This window comes from Apus apus, chromosome 1 (genome assembly GCF_020740795.1).
Source record: "Apus apus isolate bApuApu2 chromosome 1, bApuApu2.pri.cur, whole genome shotgun sequence".
Classification (NCBI taxonomy): Eukaryota; Metazoa; Chordata; class Aves; order Apodiformes; family Apodidae; genus Apus; species Apus apus.
The window spans coordinates 1443324-1458320 of NC_067282.1; the positions used below are offsets into that span (position 1 = coordinate 1443324).

A 14997-nucleotide genomic window follows, 5' to 3' on the forward strand; every position below is an offset into this window, starting at 1 on the left:
TCCACCAGCAGCAATGCGGCTGGACAACCCACACCTACGTCAGTTTGTGACCTACTCTCCAGGGCGTTGACCACCATTAACCTTCTGAAACACCTTCATTAACATCTGAAATGTGGGGTGGACCCTTAGGCCAGGGAACTCCCCGGGGGGCTGGAACCAGCTCAGTGGGAAAAAAAGAGTGAGAAAACCCCTTGGACTGTGACTGCAGGTGATGACACTGAGCAGAAAACGGGGGGACATGGGAATGGGAGGTGGAAGGGGTCTCCCACCATGGGATGGCCATCAGCAACAGCCCAGGAGATGGGGTGCACTAGCACCCCTGCAGGGGGGCTGGACTAGATGACCTTTAAAGGCCCCTTCCAACCCCATATATCTGATGATTCTATGAAGGTGAGGAGGAGCTTTTTGGGGGGGGGGTGGGCAAGAATGGGAAGGGGCCATGACACCCACCAGGTGACAACCCACCGGGAACATTATGGGCTCGATTTTGGGGGGGCAGAGATGACACCAACAACCCCGTTCTTGACCCTATTGTCACAGTGCTCCCACCACCCACCCCTGCTGTCCCCAACGTCCCCACTGCCACCCATCCCCAGGCCACGTCGGTGCTGGTGGAGCACCCGCAGCTCAGGGCCTGACTTGGGGTCCCAGGGATGGTGACAAAGCAAGGGACAGCCACCCCGCGACGTGTTTTGGGGTGCCACCACCCCAGCCCTGCCACCTTACCTGCATCAAGGTGCGCAAGGACTCCACGTAGGACTGCTCCGTGTCCAGCAGCGTCATGATGACGTGTTTCCTCATGTCCTGCCCGGGTGGGGGGAAAAAAACACAAAAACACAAACCAAACCAACAAGATGACTTTTGGGGTGACACGATGGAGAGGAGCTACCACACGCTGGTAGGGGCTCAACCAGGAGCCCGGACACCCGAAGAGCCCGGCTGGTCTCCAGCTTCTCTCCGCTCCCTCTCCAGCCCGATGGAGGAATCCGGGAGGATTAGGAAGTACATGACACCGAGCGCCTGGTTTCCTCCACGGCCGCGTCAGGAACCCGCCCTGGCTCTCACAGCCCTACATGGGTCGGTCCCAGCACCCTCTGTCTCTCCTCCAGCTCCTCTCCCAGACGTCCCGTAGGAATTCGCCTCCCGCCCGGCACCCCCGGGCACCCCGGCCCTGGGCTGTGGCCCCACGGGAGGGGTTGGGGGGAGGAGGTGGGTTGGGAGGCTTGGGAAGCAGGGGTTTGTTGGCTTGGGGGGGGGCTTGGAGACATGCAGCACCTGGGGGGTCACCCCTGCAGCTCAGCCTGGAGGTGAGATGCTCCAGAGAGTGGGACACCCCAAAAGTTTTGGGCGTTGAGAAGCTCCAGAGATCCTGGGTGCAATGACGCTCCCCCAAGATTTGGTTGCAGAGAAGCTCTGGTGACCCTAGGTGCAATGACACCCCCAAAGATTTGGGTGTTGAGAAGCTCCAGAGATCCTAGGTGCAATGACACCCCCAAAGATTTGGGTGTTGAGAAGCTCCAGAGATCCTAGGTGCAATGACACCCCCAAAGATTTGGGTGTTGAGAAGCTCCAGAGATCCTAGGTGCAATGACACCCCCAAAGATTTGGGTGTTGAGAAGCTCCAGAGATCCTAGGTGCAATGACACCCCAAAAGATTTGGGTGTTGAGAAGCTCCAGAGATCCTAGGTGCAATGACACCCCAAAAGATTTGGGTGTTGAGAAGCTCCAGAGATCCTGGGTGCAGGGACACCCCAAAAGTTTTGGGTGTAGAGAAGCTCTGGTGACCCTGGGTGCAAAACCCAAAAGTTTTGGATGGAGAGATGCTCCAGAGACCCTGCATGCAATGACACCTCAAAAGATTTGGGTGGAGAGATGGCCCAGAGAACCTGGGTGAAATGACACCCCAAAAGTTCTGGGTGTAGAGATGCTCTTAGGACCTTGGGTTCAGAGATACCCCAAAATTGTTGGGTGTGGAGATGATCCAAAGGGCCTGGGCATGAGACACCCCGAGTATTTTGGGTGCAGGGACAACCCAGAGGCTCTTGGTCCTCAAATGTTTTGGTGCCAAGAAGCTCCAGGGACAACCTGGGTGCAGTGATACCCCGAAAGTTTTGGGTGTGGTGGTTCTCCAAAGGCCCTGGCTGTGAGAAGGCCCAACATTTGTTGGTGCAAAGATGCTCCAAGGATGGTGGGTACAGAGATGCTCCAGAAGTTTTGGTTGTGGAGGTGCTGCTCCAAGTGTCCTGGGCGTGAGAAGCCCCAGAAGTTTTGGATGCAAAAGACTCTCCCTGGGAAAGGAGATGTTCCAAGGTGCTGGGTATGGAGACATTGCAATGGTCCTGTCTGTGGAGACTGTCCAAAGGCCCCAGGTGCAGAGACACTCAAAGCTTTGGGTGCAGGGACACCCCAAATTCCCTGGAGATTTGGATACCCCTAAGGCCATGGGTACAGTGATGTCCCAAAGGTCCCAGGTGTGGAGATACTCCAGTGAACCTGGGGACAGAGACACTCAAAGTGTCCCATTAATGGAGACACCCCAAAGGCCATGGGTGGAGGGGCACCCTGAGTGCTGTAGGTGAAGAGATACTCCAAAGTCCATGTGGACAAGGACCTTCCAAAGGTCCAGGGTGCTCAGACACTCACCCAGCCCTGGGTGCAGGGAAGCCACCAACGGCCCTGGGTGCAGGGATGTCCCACTGGGCCACCAGAGCATGTTTGGATCAGGTTCCCCTGACCTGCTCCCGCCACAGGGCTGGTGGACCCACCAGACCTGCGTGTACCCCAACTCCTTGTGGAATAAGCCAGTGTCCCCTGGCCACACGGGGCTGTGCCCCCCAGATGGTGGGGTCACGACTGCCACCAAGTTGCTCTGCAACCACTGCAGGAAGTCTTAACACAACCATCCCCACCACGGATGGAGGCCACCACCTCCTGGGTGGTCTCCAAGGAGCAATGAGGAGGGATCCTGGCTAGATCCCGTGCGGTGCTTGAGAACAGAGCCGTGCCTCAGTTTCCCCACTCACCCACCAAGCCAGTATCAGCCAAGGAAGGAGGAAACTGTTTGGAGCCAAATATTGTGGTGACGGGTCAAAGCCCCCCCCCCCGGAGATCTGCCTCCCCCAAACCACCTTGATGTCCTTGGGGACACCAGCTGAGACCTCCCCTCTTCATTACAGCCTCATCTTTACCCACACTCCGCTGGATTCATTTGTTGTAATGATGGGCTGAAAAGCACCCACCAGAGGATGAGCTGCAGGGGTGCAGAGCACCTGACTCCCCCCCCCACCCCCCCCCCACCCTGCCTCAGTTTCCCCAACCTTTGCACATCCTGTAGTTCCCCACCTCGCTGTGATGCTCCCAGAATTTTCTGGCCCTGTCCCGGCTCCCAGATCCAAGGGCTGGCTGACCCAAAAGGGCTCAGCACCCCACACCTCAGCACCAGCTGGGGAGGTGCAGGATGAGGCCCAGCCCTTGGCATGGGTGGGTGGTGGTGGTGGTGGGGAAATTCCCACTGGGATGAGCAGGAGCTGGGGGCAACACGGGGTGCAGAGGTACCCGGGGCGGGCAGGATGCACCTGCTGCATCCCCCCCAGCCCAGTAAAACTGCCCCTCCTACAGGGATGAGGTTTCCTCAGCCTCCATCCGCTCTCCCTAGGGACACCCCCCCCACACACACCTGATCCCGGCTTCATCCTGTCTCTCCCGAGGTGCTCAGCACCTTCGGGATCAGCACTCCCCCCCCCTCAACCATGGGAATCAGGGAATTTCCCCAACAGCCCCCGCCTCGGAGCTGTAAATCAGCCCTGGGGATGGGGAAAGCGGGGAAGGAAGGGGGGGGGGGTGGGGGTGGGGGGATGGCAGCAATGGCTCCAACCCCCCCCCCCCCAAATAAAACCAAAACCAACTCGGAGAGGGTGGGATCATCATCCCCCTCTCCCCATCACGCAGAGAACCCCGGGAAGGGACGAGCGGCGGGATGAGGATGAGGATGGAGGCAGCGTTGCCAGCGGCAACCGCGAGGCAGCCCCCGCAGCTCCGGGCGCACACGTGGCCAAACATGACGCACCCCTGCGCATTCCCCCCCCCCCCCCTTTATAACCTCCCCCACCCCATCTCCCCCCCCACTCTCTCCCCAAACCCCCCTTCTCCCCCACACACCCCCCCCCCTTCCATCCCCCTTTCCCATCACCTCGGGACCCCCGCGGTTGCCCTTCTCGGGCAGCTCCTCGGCTGCCCCGCCGAGCCCGGAGGCGGCCAAGGCGGCGTCGATGCCGTCCCCGACGTCCCTCATGTCCTCCAGCGCGATGGTGAACTGCGCCAGAGTCCTCACCATCTGCAGCATGCGGGTCCCGGGGGGGAGGGAAGAGGGGAACGGGTCCGGTTTTCCAGCGGGAACGTGCCGCCCCGGGTGCGGAGATGAGGTGGGTAGAGAGAGATGGGAGATGGATCAAAAAAGAAATAAGAAGAAATAAAAAAAACCACAAATAAATGAAAGCGGAGGGCTGGAGCCCTCCCGCCCAGAGGCTGCGGGATCCCTGCGCCTGCGTCCGCGGGTCCCCGGCCCCGGCTGCTTCCGAGGGGATGGGAGAAGGAGGCAGAGCCCGGTGCCCACACAACCCGGAGCCGCAGGATCCTGCTGGGGAGAGGAGGGGGTTGGAGATGCTGGGGGAAGAGGTTCTGCCTGGCGCTGTTGAGTCTCTCTTTTTTTTTTTTTTGTTTTGTTTGGTGGGGGGGCGTGGGATTTATTTTTGGGGCGCTGAGGTCGGGGTGCTGGGCAGCTTTGGGGTCTCCAGGCTCGGTCAGTCTCCTCCCTCCTCGGTGTTCTTTTTTTTGCAAAGAGGCACGCAGCAAAGGTGTCCCTCTCCCCTTCACGTCTCTTCCCCCACCCTCCAGCACCCACATCCCGGCTTCGCAGGGTGATGCACCCTGCCCGGATCCGCGCGTAACGCGCTCCCCTCCCTGCGTCCTTAATTAAATCTAATTAGCCGCTCGCCCTGTTGCCGCGGCAACGGCGTGCAACAGGGCTGCGTCCTCCCATTGCAGCCAGTACATTTCCTCTTGGTAATGAGGGTGATGAGCATCCCACCCCGGGGAGGGGGGCCCGGGATGCACCCATCCCGACCCCCCCCCCCACCCCGACCCTCTTCCCGGGGTGCACGACAGAGAACGGCCAACTCAGTGTATATAATGAGAGGGGAGTTGCAGCAGCCTCAAATACACACCCCAGCACTGGGAGCAGGGATGAAGGACCCGCAGCACCCAGCGGGGGCACGATGGGTGCCTGCTGTGCACGCGGCACAGTTAATAGCATTCATTAGGGTTAATGAGGCTGCTCGCAGCGGCTCCTTCTGCAGCACCGCGGTCATCCCAGACCCGTTTCTGTTGCAATCCTGGGCCTGCCTGGTTCGTAGTTCTGGACTTTTTTGGGTTGCAATCCCAGATGCGTTTGGGTTGCAATCCCGGTCCCATCTGGGTTGCAGTTTTGAGGTCTTCGGGGATCCAATTCCAGACCCATTCCTGTTGCAATCCCAGACCCACACAGGCTGCAACCTTGGGCCCATCTGCTTTGCAATTCCAGACCCATTTAGGTTGCAATCCCAGGCTCATCTGTGTTGCAATCCCAGACCCATCTGCGTTGCAATCCTGGGCTCTTCTGGGATCCAATCCCAAACTCATTTCTGCTGTAATCCCTGTTTTATTCAGGCTGCAATCCCACACTCCTTTCTGCTGCAATCCCACAGCCGACTGGGTTCTAATCCCAGACCCAACCTGGGTTCTAATCCCAGAGTCAACTGGGTTGCAAACCCAGGTCCATTTGGATTCAAGCCCCAGACCCATTTTGGGCTGCAAACCCAGGCCTATCTGTGGTGCAATCCCAGACCAATTTGGGTTGCAATCCTGGGCCCACGTGGGCTGCAACCCCGGGCACATCTGCACTGCAATTCTAGACCCATCTGGGTTGTCATCTCAGGCCCATCTGGGTTGCAATTCCAAACCCATTCCTGTGGCAATTCCGGACCCATCCAGGTTGCAGTCCCCAGTGTTGCAATCCCAGATCCATCAGGGCTGCAGCCTTGGGTCCATCTGCATGGCAATCCCACATCCATCTGGGCTGCAATCCCAAACCCATTCCTATTTCAATCCTGAATCCATGCAGTTTGCAGCCCCAAACCCTTTTCTGTTGCAATCCCAGATCCATCAGGGCTGCAGCCCTGGGTCCATCTGCATTGCAATCCCAGATCCATCCAGGTTGCAATCCCAAATGTTGCAATCCCAGATCCACCCGGGCTGCAATCCCAAACCCATTCCTATTTGAATCCTGAATCCATGCAGGTTGCAATCCCAAACCCATTCCTATTTGAATCCTGAATCCATGCAGATTGCAGTCCCAAACCCATTCCTATTTGAATCCTGAATCCATGCAGATTGCAGTCCCAAACCCATTCCTATTTGAATCCTGAATCCATGCAGATTGCAATCCCAAACCCATTCCTATTTCAATCCTGAATCCATGCAGGTTGCAGCCCCAAACCCCTTTTTGCTGCAATCCCTGATCCACCAGGGCTGCAGCCCTGAGTCCACCTGCACTGCAATCCCAGATCCGTCCAGGTTGCAATCCCAAAAGTATTCCTGTTGCAACCCAAGATCCATTCCTGTTTCAATCCCAGCCCCAGTCCCGTTGGAACCCCAGACCCATTCCTGTTGCAACCCCAGCCCCATTCCCGTTGCAACCCCAGCCCCATTCCTGTTGCAACCCCAGGCCCATTCCCGTTGCAACCCCAGCCCCACCAGGGCTGCAGCCTGGGGTCCATCTGCATTACGATTCCAGATCCATCCAGGTTGCAATCCCAAAAGTATTCCTGTTGCAACCCCAGCCCCATTCCTGTTGCAACCCCAGACCCATTCCTGTTGCAACCCCAGCCCCATTCCCGTTGCAACCCCAGCCCCATTCCTGCTGCAGCCTGGGGTCCATCTGCATTACGATTCCAGATCCATCCAGGTTGCAATCCCAAAAGTATTCCTGTTGCAACCCAAGATCCATTCCTGTTTCAATCCCAGCCCCATTCCTGTTGCAATCCCAGCCCCATTCCCGTTGCAACCCCAGCTCCATTCCTGTTGCAACCCCAGCCCCATTCCTGCTGCAGCCTGGGGTCCATCTGCATTACGATTCCAGATCCATCCAGGTTGCAATCCCAAAAGTATTCCTGTTGCAACCCCAGCCCCATTCCTGTTGCAACCCCAGCCCCATTCCCATTGCAACCCCAGCCCCATTCCTGTTGCAACCCCAGACCCATTCCTGTTTCAATCCCAGCCCCATTCCTGTTGCAACCCCAGCCCCATTCCCGTTGCAACCCCAGCCCCATTCCCATTGCAACCCCAGCCCCATTCCCGTTGCAACCCCAGCCCCATTCCTGTTGCAACCCCAGCCCCACCAGGGCTGCAGCCTGGGGTCCATCTGCATGACGATTCCAGATCCATCCAGGTTGCAATCCCAAACCCACTCCTGAGGCGATCCCAGCCCCATTCCTGTGTCAATCCCTGCCCCACTGGTTTTTCCGCCGGCGCGGCGCGGTGACGCTGCGACGCCGACCCGGCCTCTCCGGCTGCAGCAACACCCTCCAGCCCTCCCACGGGATCTCTCATCCCAGCCTTGGGATCCCTCCCCTCCATCTGCAGAGCCTCCTTCCCACATCACCAGAAAAAAAAAAAAGACCAAACCCCACAACACTCCCTTCAATTAACTGGCGTGAGGAGATTCTCCAGTGTCTACTACCGAGGGCTGAGCTTCCCACCCGACGCTTTAAAAACCCCCTCTCGAATCAACGCAACCTCTTGGGGATCTTATCCAGGAGGAAGCGTGGATGGAGAAGGGTTAAACCCAGTTTTCCTGGATTAGGGGGGAAGGAGCCAGGCCTGGGTCCTGCTGTGCAAGGAGGGGCCCACCAGAGGTTATCTCCCCAGCACCCAGGAAAGAAGCGATGCCGGTCGCCGAGCCCGGACCCCCCTGCGCGCGGCCCGCAGCCCACAGGAAATTCCTGGGAGTGTTTGGCCATTCCAACAGCACTGCCTATTTTTAGGGATGTCTAAAATATCGAGCCAGTTATTTTTAGCAGCTTGGCTCTTTGTAAACACCTTTAGGTTTCCTTTCGGACCAGACTTCTTGGTTTTTTGTTGTTTTGTTTTTTTTTTATTGCGACCTGGGTGTTTCCTCCCTCCTCCCCCGAAAGAAAAAACAACCAAAACAAACCCAAACCCACCCAAATCCTCTTGGGAAAAGCATCCTGATCCCTTGGGATGGAGCCAAGAGGTTCATCCTCCATCCCAAAGGCTTCTGAAGTGTCACAGGGATGCCCGAAAACCCAAATCCCCCGGCACTGGGGTTTGGGGTAGCATCCCAAAACTGGGATGGGGGCTCAGAGAGGGGCTTTTCCCACAGCTTTTCCCTCTGGAATTGGAAATACAACCCCCCCCCCATCCTGCCTGGCCTCTCACCAAAGGACAGGAGCTCTCCTTGGCTGCTCTGTTTTTATTTTCCAGGTGCAAATCTGGATTTGAGGCATCAAAGTCCTAAAAACTTCCTTTCTTAAAATAAAAACGAGGTTTGATGGGATATCCATGAGGAATCCCAGCTCTCACAGCAACCTCCGGCCCTTGAGCCCGAGCTGAGACCGTGCACACATCAGTGCATGTCATGATGCCACTGGCAGCCACTCCAAGGATCCTACCCCCCCAAATCCTGCAGGAACTGGGTCGCTGAAGCCAGGGACGTGCAGGCGGGTGTCACACGTGCTGTCACCACCCAGCTGGGATGCCAAAGCCACATCCCATGGGAGGGGGAATCTCTGTATCCCTGGAGATGCCATTTCACCCCAAAATTCCCTTCCTGGATCAGCAACACGCCACGTTCCTCAGAGGTCAGAAGTGTAACGAGTTGTGCCAGGGCTCAGCCATGCCCTGGGTGAGCTGGAGCAGGGATTTGGACCCCAAAACCACACTTGGGGGCCAAAAAAAAAAATATAAAAATACGGCTTTGGGAAAAATCTGGACTGTTTTGGACTATTTTGGGAATGGGATTTGCTGCCTGGGGCCTTCCCAGCTCATCCTTCCGGCAGCTGCCGAGGGAGGAGCAAAATTATTCCCACCCCTCCAAAATGTGCCAAAACCTTAAGAATAAATAAATACAAATTGTGTTTTTCCCTGTTAGGGCTTGTCCCTGCTGCTGGCTCCCAACGTGCTGCACTCCTGGGATGGGATTCTCCAGGGTCTTGTAGTAGGGTTGTGCTCAGAGCAGCCTAAATCTCGGCACCTCCTTGAAACTCCTATTCCCAGTTTGGGAGAAACTGGGATTTTCTGCACCTTTTACTTTCCTAGATGTTTCTTCCCAGGGTAGATCCCACTAGAGGGAGCTGGGACATAGTGGGAGGCACTGGCCCATGGGGACAGTCCCCTGCCCCAGGGAGCCTGCAGTGCACAGTGAAGTCCCAAAGTTAACCATTTAAAAGTCCTTTGGCTTTATTTCTACCAAAAGCCTGGGGGAAAAAAAAAAAAAAAAGGCTTGGGAACAAAACTGGACCCAGTTCCATCCATCCCAACGTGATGAGCAAACAGCTCCACATCATCCCCACACATCAAACTTGCTCACACAGCTGGAAAAGCCTCTGGCTGGCACTGTCACCCAAAGCACTGGGTGACACTGTTACATCCAATCCTGTATTTCCTCAATTGCTTGGTTTCTGGCAGGAAAATCACTTGGAAAAAATCCCCTTCTCTCCTCTGGGGATGCTGTTAAGCAGGAAGTTTGCCTGGGCTGTGCAGAGCTTTCATTTAAACCCATCCAACTTTTGTCTCGGGATAAATAATGCTCTGCCATATTGTCCCCACAGCTCTGTGCCACAGGGGTGAGGGACAGCAGCCACCAGACAGGGAAGGACCTTGGATCCCAGCTACTGCCATCCCTGGCTGCCAGTCCTTGGCATTCCTGGGTACCAGTCACCTCCATCCCTCCCACCACTGACCTCCATCCCTGGGACCAGTCACTGCCATCCCTGAATACATGTCACCTCAACCCCATGGACCATCCCTGGGCACCAGTAACCCCCAACCCTAGTACAAGCCACCCCATTCCTGGTGATAGTCCTCCCCACTCCTGAGTACCAGTCACTGCATCCATGGGCACGTCACTCTGCTCCTAGGTACCAGTCACCCCATCCATGGTACCAGTCACTTCCATCCCTGTTACCAGTCACCACCATCACTAGTACCATCCACCTCCATCCCTGGGTACCAGCCATGACCATCCCTGGGTACCAGCCACCTCCATCCCTGGGCACCAGCCACCTCCATCCCCAGATACCAGTTACCCCATCCCTAGGCACCAATTATCATCCCTGCACACCAGCCACCTCCTTCCTGGACCACGTAATCCCATTCCTGGGGACCACTCACTGCCATCCCTAGGCACCAGTCATCTCCTGCCTGGACCATGTCACCCCACCCCTGGATACCAACCACCTCCATCCCTGCTCCCAGTCTCCTCATTCCTGAATGCATCATCCCACCCTGGGGTACCAGCCACCTCCAGCCCTTGGGACCATCAGCTCCTGTGTCCTGGGGAAACCACCCTCCACATCCCAAGGGAACATGAGGACCTGAGCTGCCGAAGAGGGGCCATGCCCGAGCATCATAAGAGGGGCTGCACCCCTTGCCCAGCCCATCACTCTTCTCCCACTGGGAAGAAAACTCCAAACCCCTCAATCAAAGTGGAACTTCTCAGAAGGAAATCAGAGCATAAATCAGCAACTCTGGTTCAGCTCCGCTTTGGTTACTAAGAATATTCCCAGCCCTGGAGCTGGAGTTGTTTGCTTTTCCCTCTGCCGTGGTTTTTCCCAGGCTCCCAGCTCATGGAGGAGCCTTGGATTGTTCAGGGATGCTCACGTGGAGAAACTCAGCAGCACAACTGCCTCTGGGATAGGGAGGAAGAGGAGGAGGAAGAGGAGGAGGAAGAGGAGGAGGAGAAGGGCTTCAAACCCAAACGGATGAGCCGAGAATTCGGCTCTTCTCTCTTTCTGGCCGCCCTGATTCATCCCAGGAGGACACGGCCTGGCTGGGACTCTTCTTTTGAAGTGTGAGAAGAAGCCAGGAATAAATAGAAAACAAACAAATAAATAACGAAGGAGTCAGAATAACTTTTTTTTCAGAAAGAAGAACCTTTCCAGGGCTGGAAGGACGCTGGGCACCCCGGGGAGCAGCGGTGCCGGAGGGACGGGGAGACGGCGGGAACCTGGTTTTCCTGAAGCCAGAAAAATTCACCCTCAGCGGGTGTCCCCGGGGGTTTTCCCCACGGGATTTCCACTTGAAACCAGGGTTTGCATCACTGGGGTAGGAGGGGGTGTCATTGTGTGTGTCTCCCCCCCCCCCCCCAGAAAAACGAGGCGCCAGGTCTCATCTCAGGGTAGCCCCCGCTCCATGGGCGCCCAACACCCCATGTCCCCTCCCACCCCATCTGTGATGCCCGTCCCAACCTACACCCCCTCACCCCCCCCCCCCCCAGCTGATTTGCAGAGCCCTCCCAAAACTCAGTGCAGCGGTGGCCCCAGGGCACAACGCAGGGGGCAGGGACACAGTGGGGTGGGGGTGGCTTCCCAGGCCCCCGGTGTCCTCCAGCTTTTCCCGAGCCCCGGAGCAGCTTTCACCAAATATGGAAGGGATTGGTTTTTTTGGCCTCCGGTTTTCGGCATCAGGCGGCGGCCCAAGAGCGCGGCGGCTCCTTCCAGATGCTGAGCTCAGCCACCATCTCCTCTCCCCCACCCCCTGCTCCTCCACCTCCTTCTCCACTTCGCCCTGCAACCCCCTGATCTCACCAACGTCCTGGGATCCCCCACCGGTGTCCTCCGCATCCTGCATCCTTCCCCTGGAGTTATGTGGGGAGAGGGAAGCCAGGGAGGAGAAAGGTGGGTGATGTTGGCACCTCTTGGCATCACCACTGGGTGCCAGCCTGGGATATGTGGGTAGGAGGTGCCCTGGGTGCCTGGTGGCATAGGGTGTGGAGCCAGGGGAGGTGGGGCAAGCAAATTCGGGGTACCCAGGAGGGGGCTGGTCTGGCACTCAGGGGTGTGATGGGCACCAGGAGCTGATAGGCACCAAGATCCATGGGCAACAGGAGTTGATGGGCATCTAGGAGCTGCTGGGGGCCATGAGCTGCTGGCCACCAGGAGCCAATGAGGACCAGGAGCCAATGGGCACCAGGAGCCAATAGGGTCAGGAGCTGATGGGCACCAGGAGTCACTGGGCACCAAGAGTCAATGAGTGCCAGGAGCTGATGGGCACCAAGAGACAATGGGTATCAGGACGGGCACGAGGGAGCCAATTCACAGCAGGAGCCACTGGGCACTAGGAGGTGATTGGCACGCAGGAGCTGATGGGGGTCAGGAGCCAAGGGGCATCCAAGAGCCAAAGGGCACCCAGGAGCTGATGGGGACCCAGGAGCCAGCAGGCACTCAGGAGTCCACGGGCACCCAGAAGCAAACGGGCATCCCATGAGCACCCAGGAGCTGACAGATGCCCAGGATCCAATAGATACCAGGAGTTCAGGGGTACTCAGAAGCCAATGGGCACCAAGAGTGTATGGGGATGCAGGAGCTGATGGATCCCCAGGATCCATCCCAGGTGGGAGTCCATGGACACCCATGAGTCCACATGCATGACAAGATGACAGGCACCCACGACCTGATGGGCACCCAGGAGCCAGCAGGTACCAGGAGTCCATGGACACCCTGGAGCTGATGGACATTCTGGAGCCAGGAGTCCCAAAGAGTCCACACCATGCCCTTGACCCAGCCCTTCTCATGCTCCCCTCCACTCCTAACCCCAGATCCATACCCTTGGCAGCAGCCTGGGTGCAACCACCAGGAGAAGACCCCCTCCATGCCCACACCAGCTTCTCTGATGCCCCACGGGCACCCAGCCCCACAGACTCAGCGGGTCCCCTTGCCCAGCACAGCTGCAACTGGGGTGGGCAGGGAGCCAGTGGAGGGGGGGGACACACCTCACCAGGAACACCCACATCTCACATCACCTCACAGCAAAGCACGAGGTGTGACACCTTCCCTGCCACCTCATTGTCATGGTGACACCCCAGGGTGGGCGTGAAGAAAAAAACAGGGCATTTTGGTATCTACTGACCTGTGCCAGGTTCGGGTGGCCAAGGGACGAGTCCCCTCTCTGCTTACCGAGGTGCTGAGCCACCTACATCCCACCTCACTGGGGTTTGGGACCACCAAAAACCTAAAAATGGACCAAAAATTGAGCCCCTACCGCTAGTGACGGCGTTTCTGTCCAGGGGTCAGGATGAAACCCTTCCAAAACAAAACAGGGAAAAAAAGCAAGAAGAAAGATGCCAAATCAGGGCAGGCCAACGAATCTGCTCCCACTCCAGCTAAAAAAAGCAGGAAACCATATCCTGGGCTTGGAGATGCCAATCTTCCCATGCAAACAACTCCCTTCTTGTTTTTTTTGGAGAGTACCAGAGGGCTCGGGAACGGGCGGTCACAAATAGCAGCTCCAAGGCAGCACCAAGGAAATGTTCTCCAGCCCCAGGAAGCGTGTGGAGATGCTGATGTCCCCACATCGGGATGGTGGCTCCTTCAGAGGGGACCAGGTGGTGGATGTTCCCATGTTAGGGCAGTGACTCCTCCAGAGGTGGCAATCTTCATGTCAGGATGGTGACTCCTCCAGGTGGGACCCGGTGGTGGCTGTTTGCCCATTGGGATGGTGAGTCCTCCAGGGGGGGTGGAGCTGGCGGTGGGCATCCCCATGTTGGAAGAGTGACTCCCCCAGGGATGACCTGGTGGTGGCAATCCCACATCAGGATGGTGGTTCCTCCACAGGGGGACCTGGTGGTGGCTGTCCCTCATTGGGATGGTGGCTTCTCCAGAGAGGACCTGGTGGTGGCAATCCCTTGTTGGAATGGTGGTTCCTCCAGGGTGGACCTGCTGGTAGCCATCCCCCTGTTGGGATGGTGGCTCTTCAGAGGGAACCCAGTACCAGACACCACCACAGATGTCCTCTCCCCAGTACATCCAGGTGGAGATGTCCTAGTGGTGTTCATTGATGTCTTGGATGTCACTGGTGGGGTGGAATGAGGTGGTGGCCATCCCCTGGTTCCCAAAAAGGGACATGCCCAGGGGCTCTGGGACATGGTAGGAGACAGGAGTCACACAAGCTCAACACGTTCCTGCCATCAGCTCCTCCAACCCTCAAATTAAAGGAATTCAACTTAAATAAGGTACCAAGGAGGGGGGGGGACACACACACAGCTTGGGGACAACCCAGATCTGCGACCAGGAACGGTGGCCACGGAGCAACTGGTACCAGTGTGGGCAGGAACTGGGCAGGCTGGGACCAGCCTCCCCATCCCCCGGAAGCCCAGCAGCTCCGACGGGAGTCTGGACAAAGCCCGAGTTACTGGAATATTTTTACCCAGATGCTGATTTTCCTTCTCCCTCCCATTGGCCGAGACACAGTTCCCAAAGACCCAAAAGCAAACACACTATTTTTAGCCAAGAGTTCATTTACTGGAGCCATTCCCTTTGAAATTCCTCACCCAACCTCTCCATGGAAACCGAGGGAGCCTGGAGAAAGAAGCCCCATGGGGACCAACCATCAGAGCTTTAAAAAGAGCCATGTTGAGGGAGAGGGGGTGGAAGTGGGTGGTTTTTCTTCTCCGGACACATCCTGGCCTAGAAACACCACGGTGGAAATGGGAACGTCTTTGGTTTAGTGGGTTCTGTCTGTGCAAGATGGACTTGATGCCTTCAAGAGGAGATGTTTTGGAAGATGGACCATGCCTGCTCTGAAAATCACAGCTGTATGGCTTGTGGGGCCTGTTGTTTTGGATGGGTGGTGGGGATGGGTGGTGGAGATAGGTGGAGGAGGATGGTTGGAATGGGTAGATGGAGATGGGCAGAGATGGATGGAGACAGGGCAAGATGGATGCAG

At 57.2% G+C, this 14997-nt stretch overlaps 1 protein-coding gene across 1 annotated transcript in view; it reads right to left on the reverse strand.

Annotated features, from left to right (window-relative positions):
* The window catches only part of ARHGEF17 (Rho guanine nucleotide exchange factor 17), a 37635-nt gene that overhangs the window by 13865 nt on the left and 8773 nt on the right, over positions 1-14997 (reverse strand). Inside the window, exon 2 of the mRNA XM_051608644.1 lies at positions 727-804. Coding sequence (XP_051464604.1) covers positions 727-804 — 78 coding nt within the window. The remainder of the gene's footprint in view (positions 1-726; positions 805-14997) is intronic.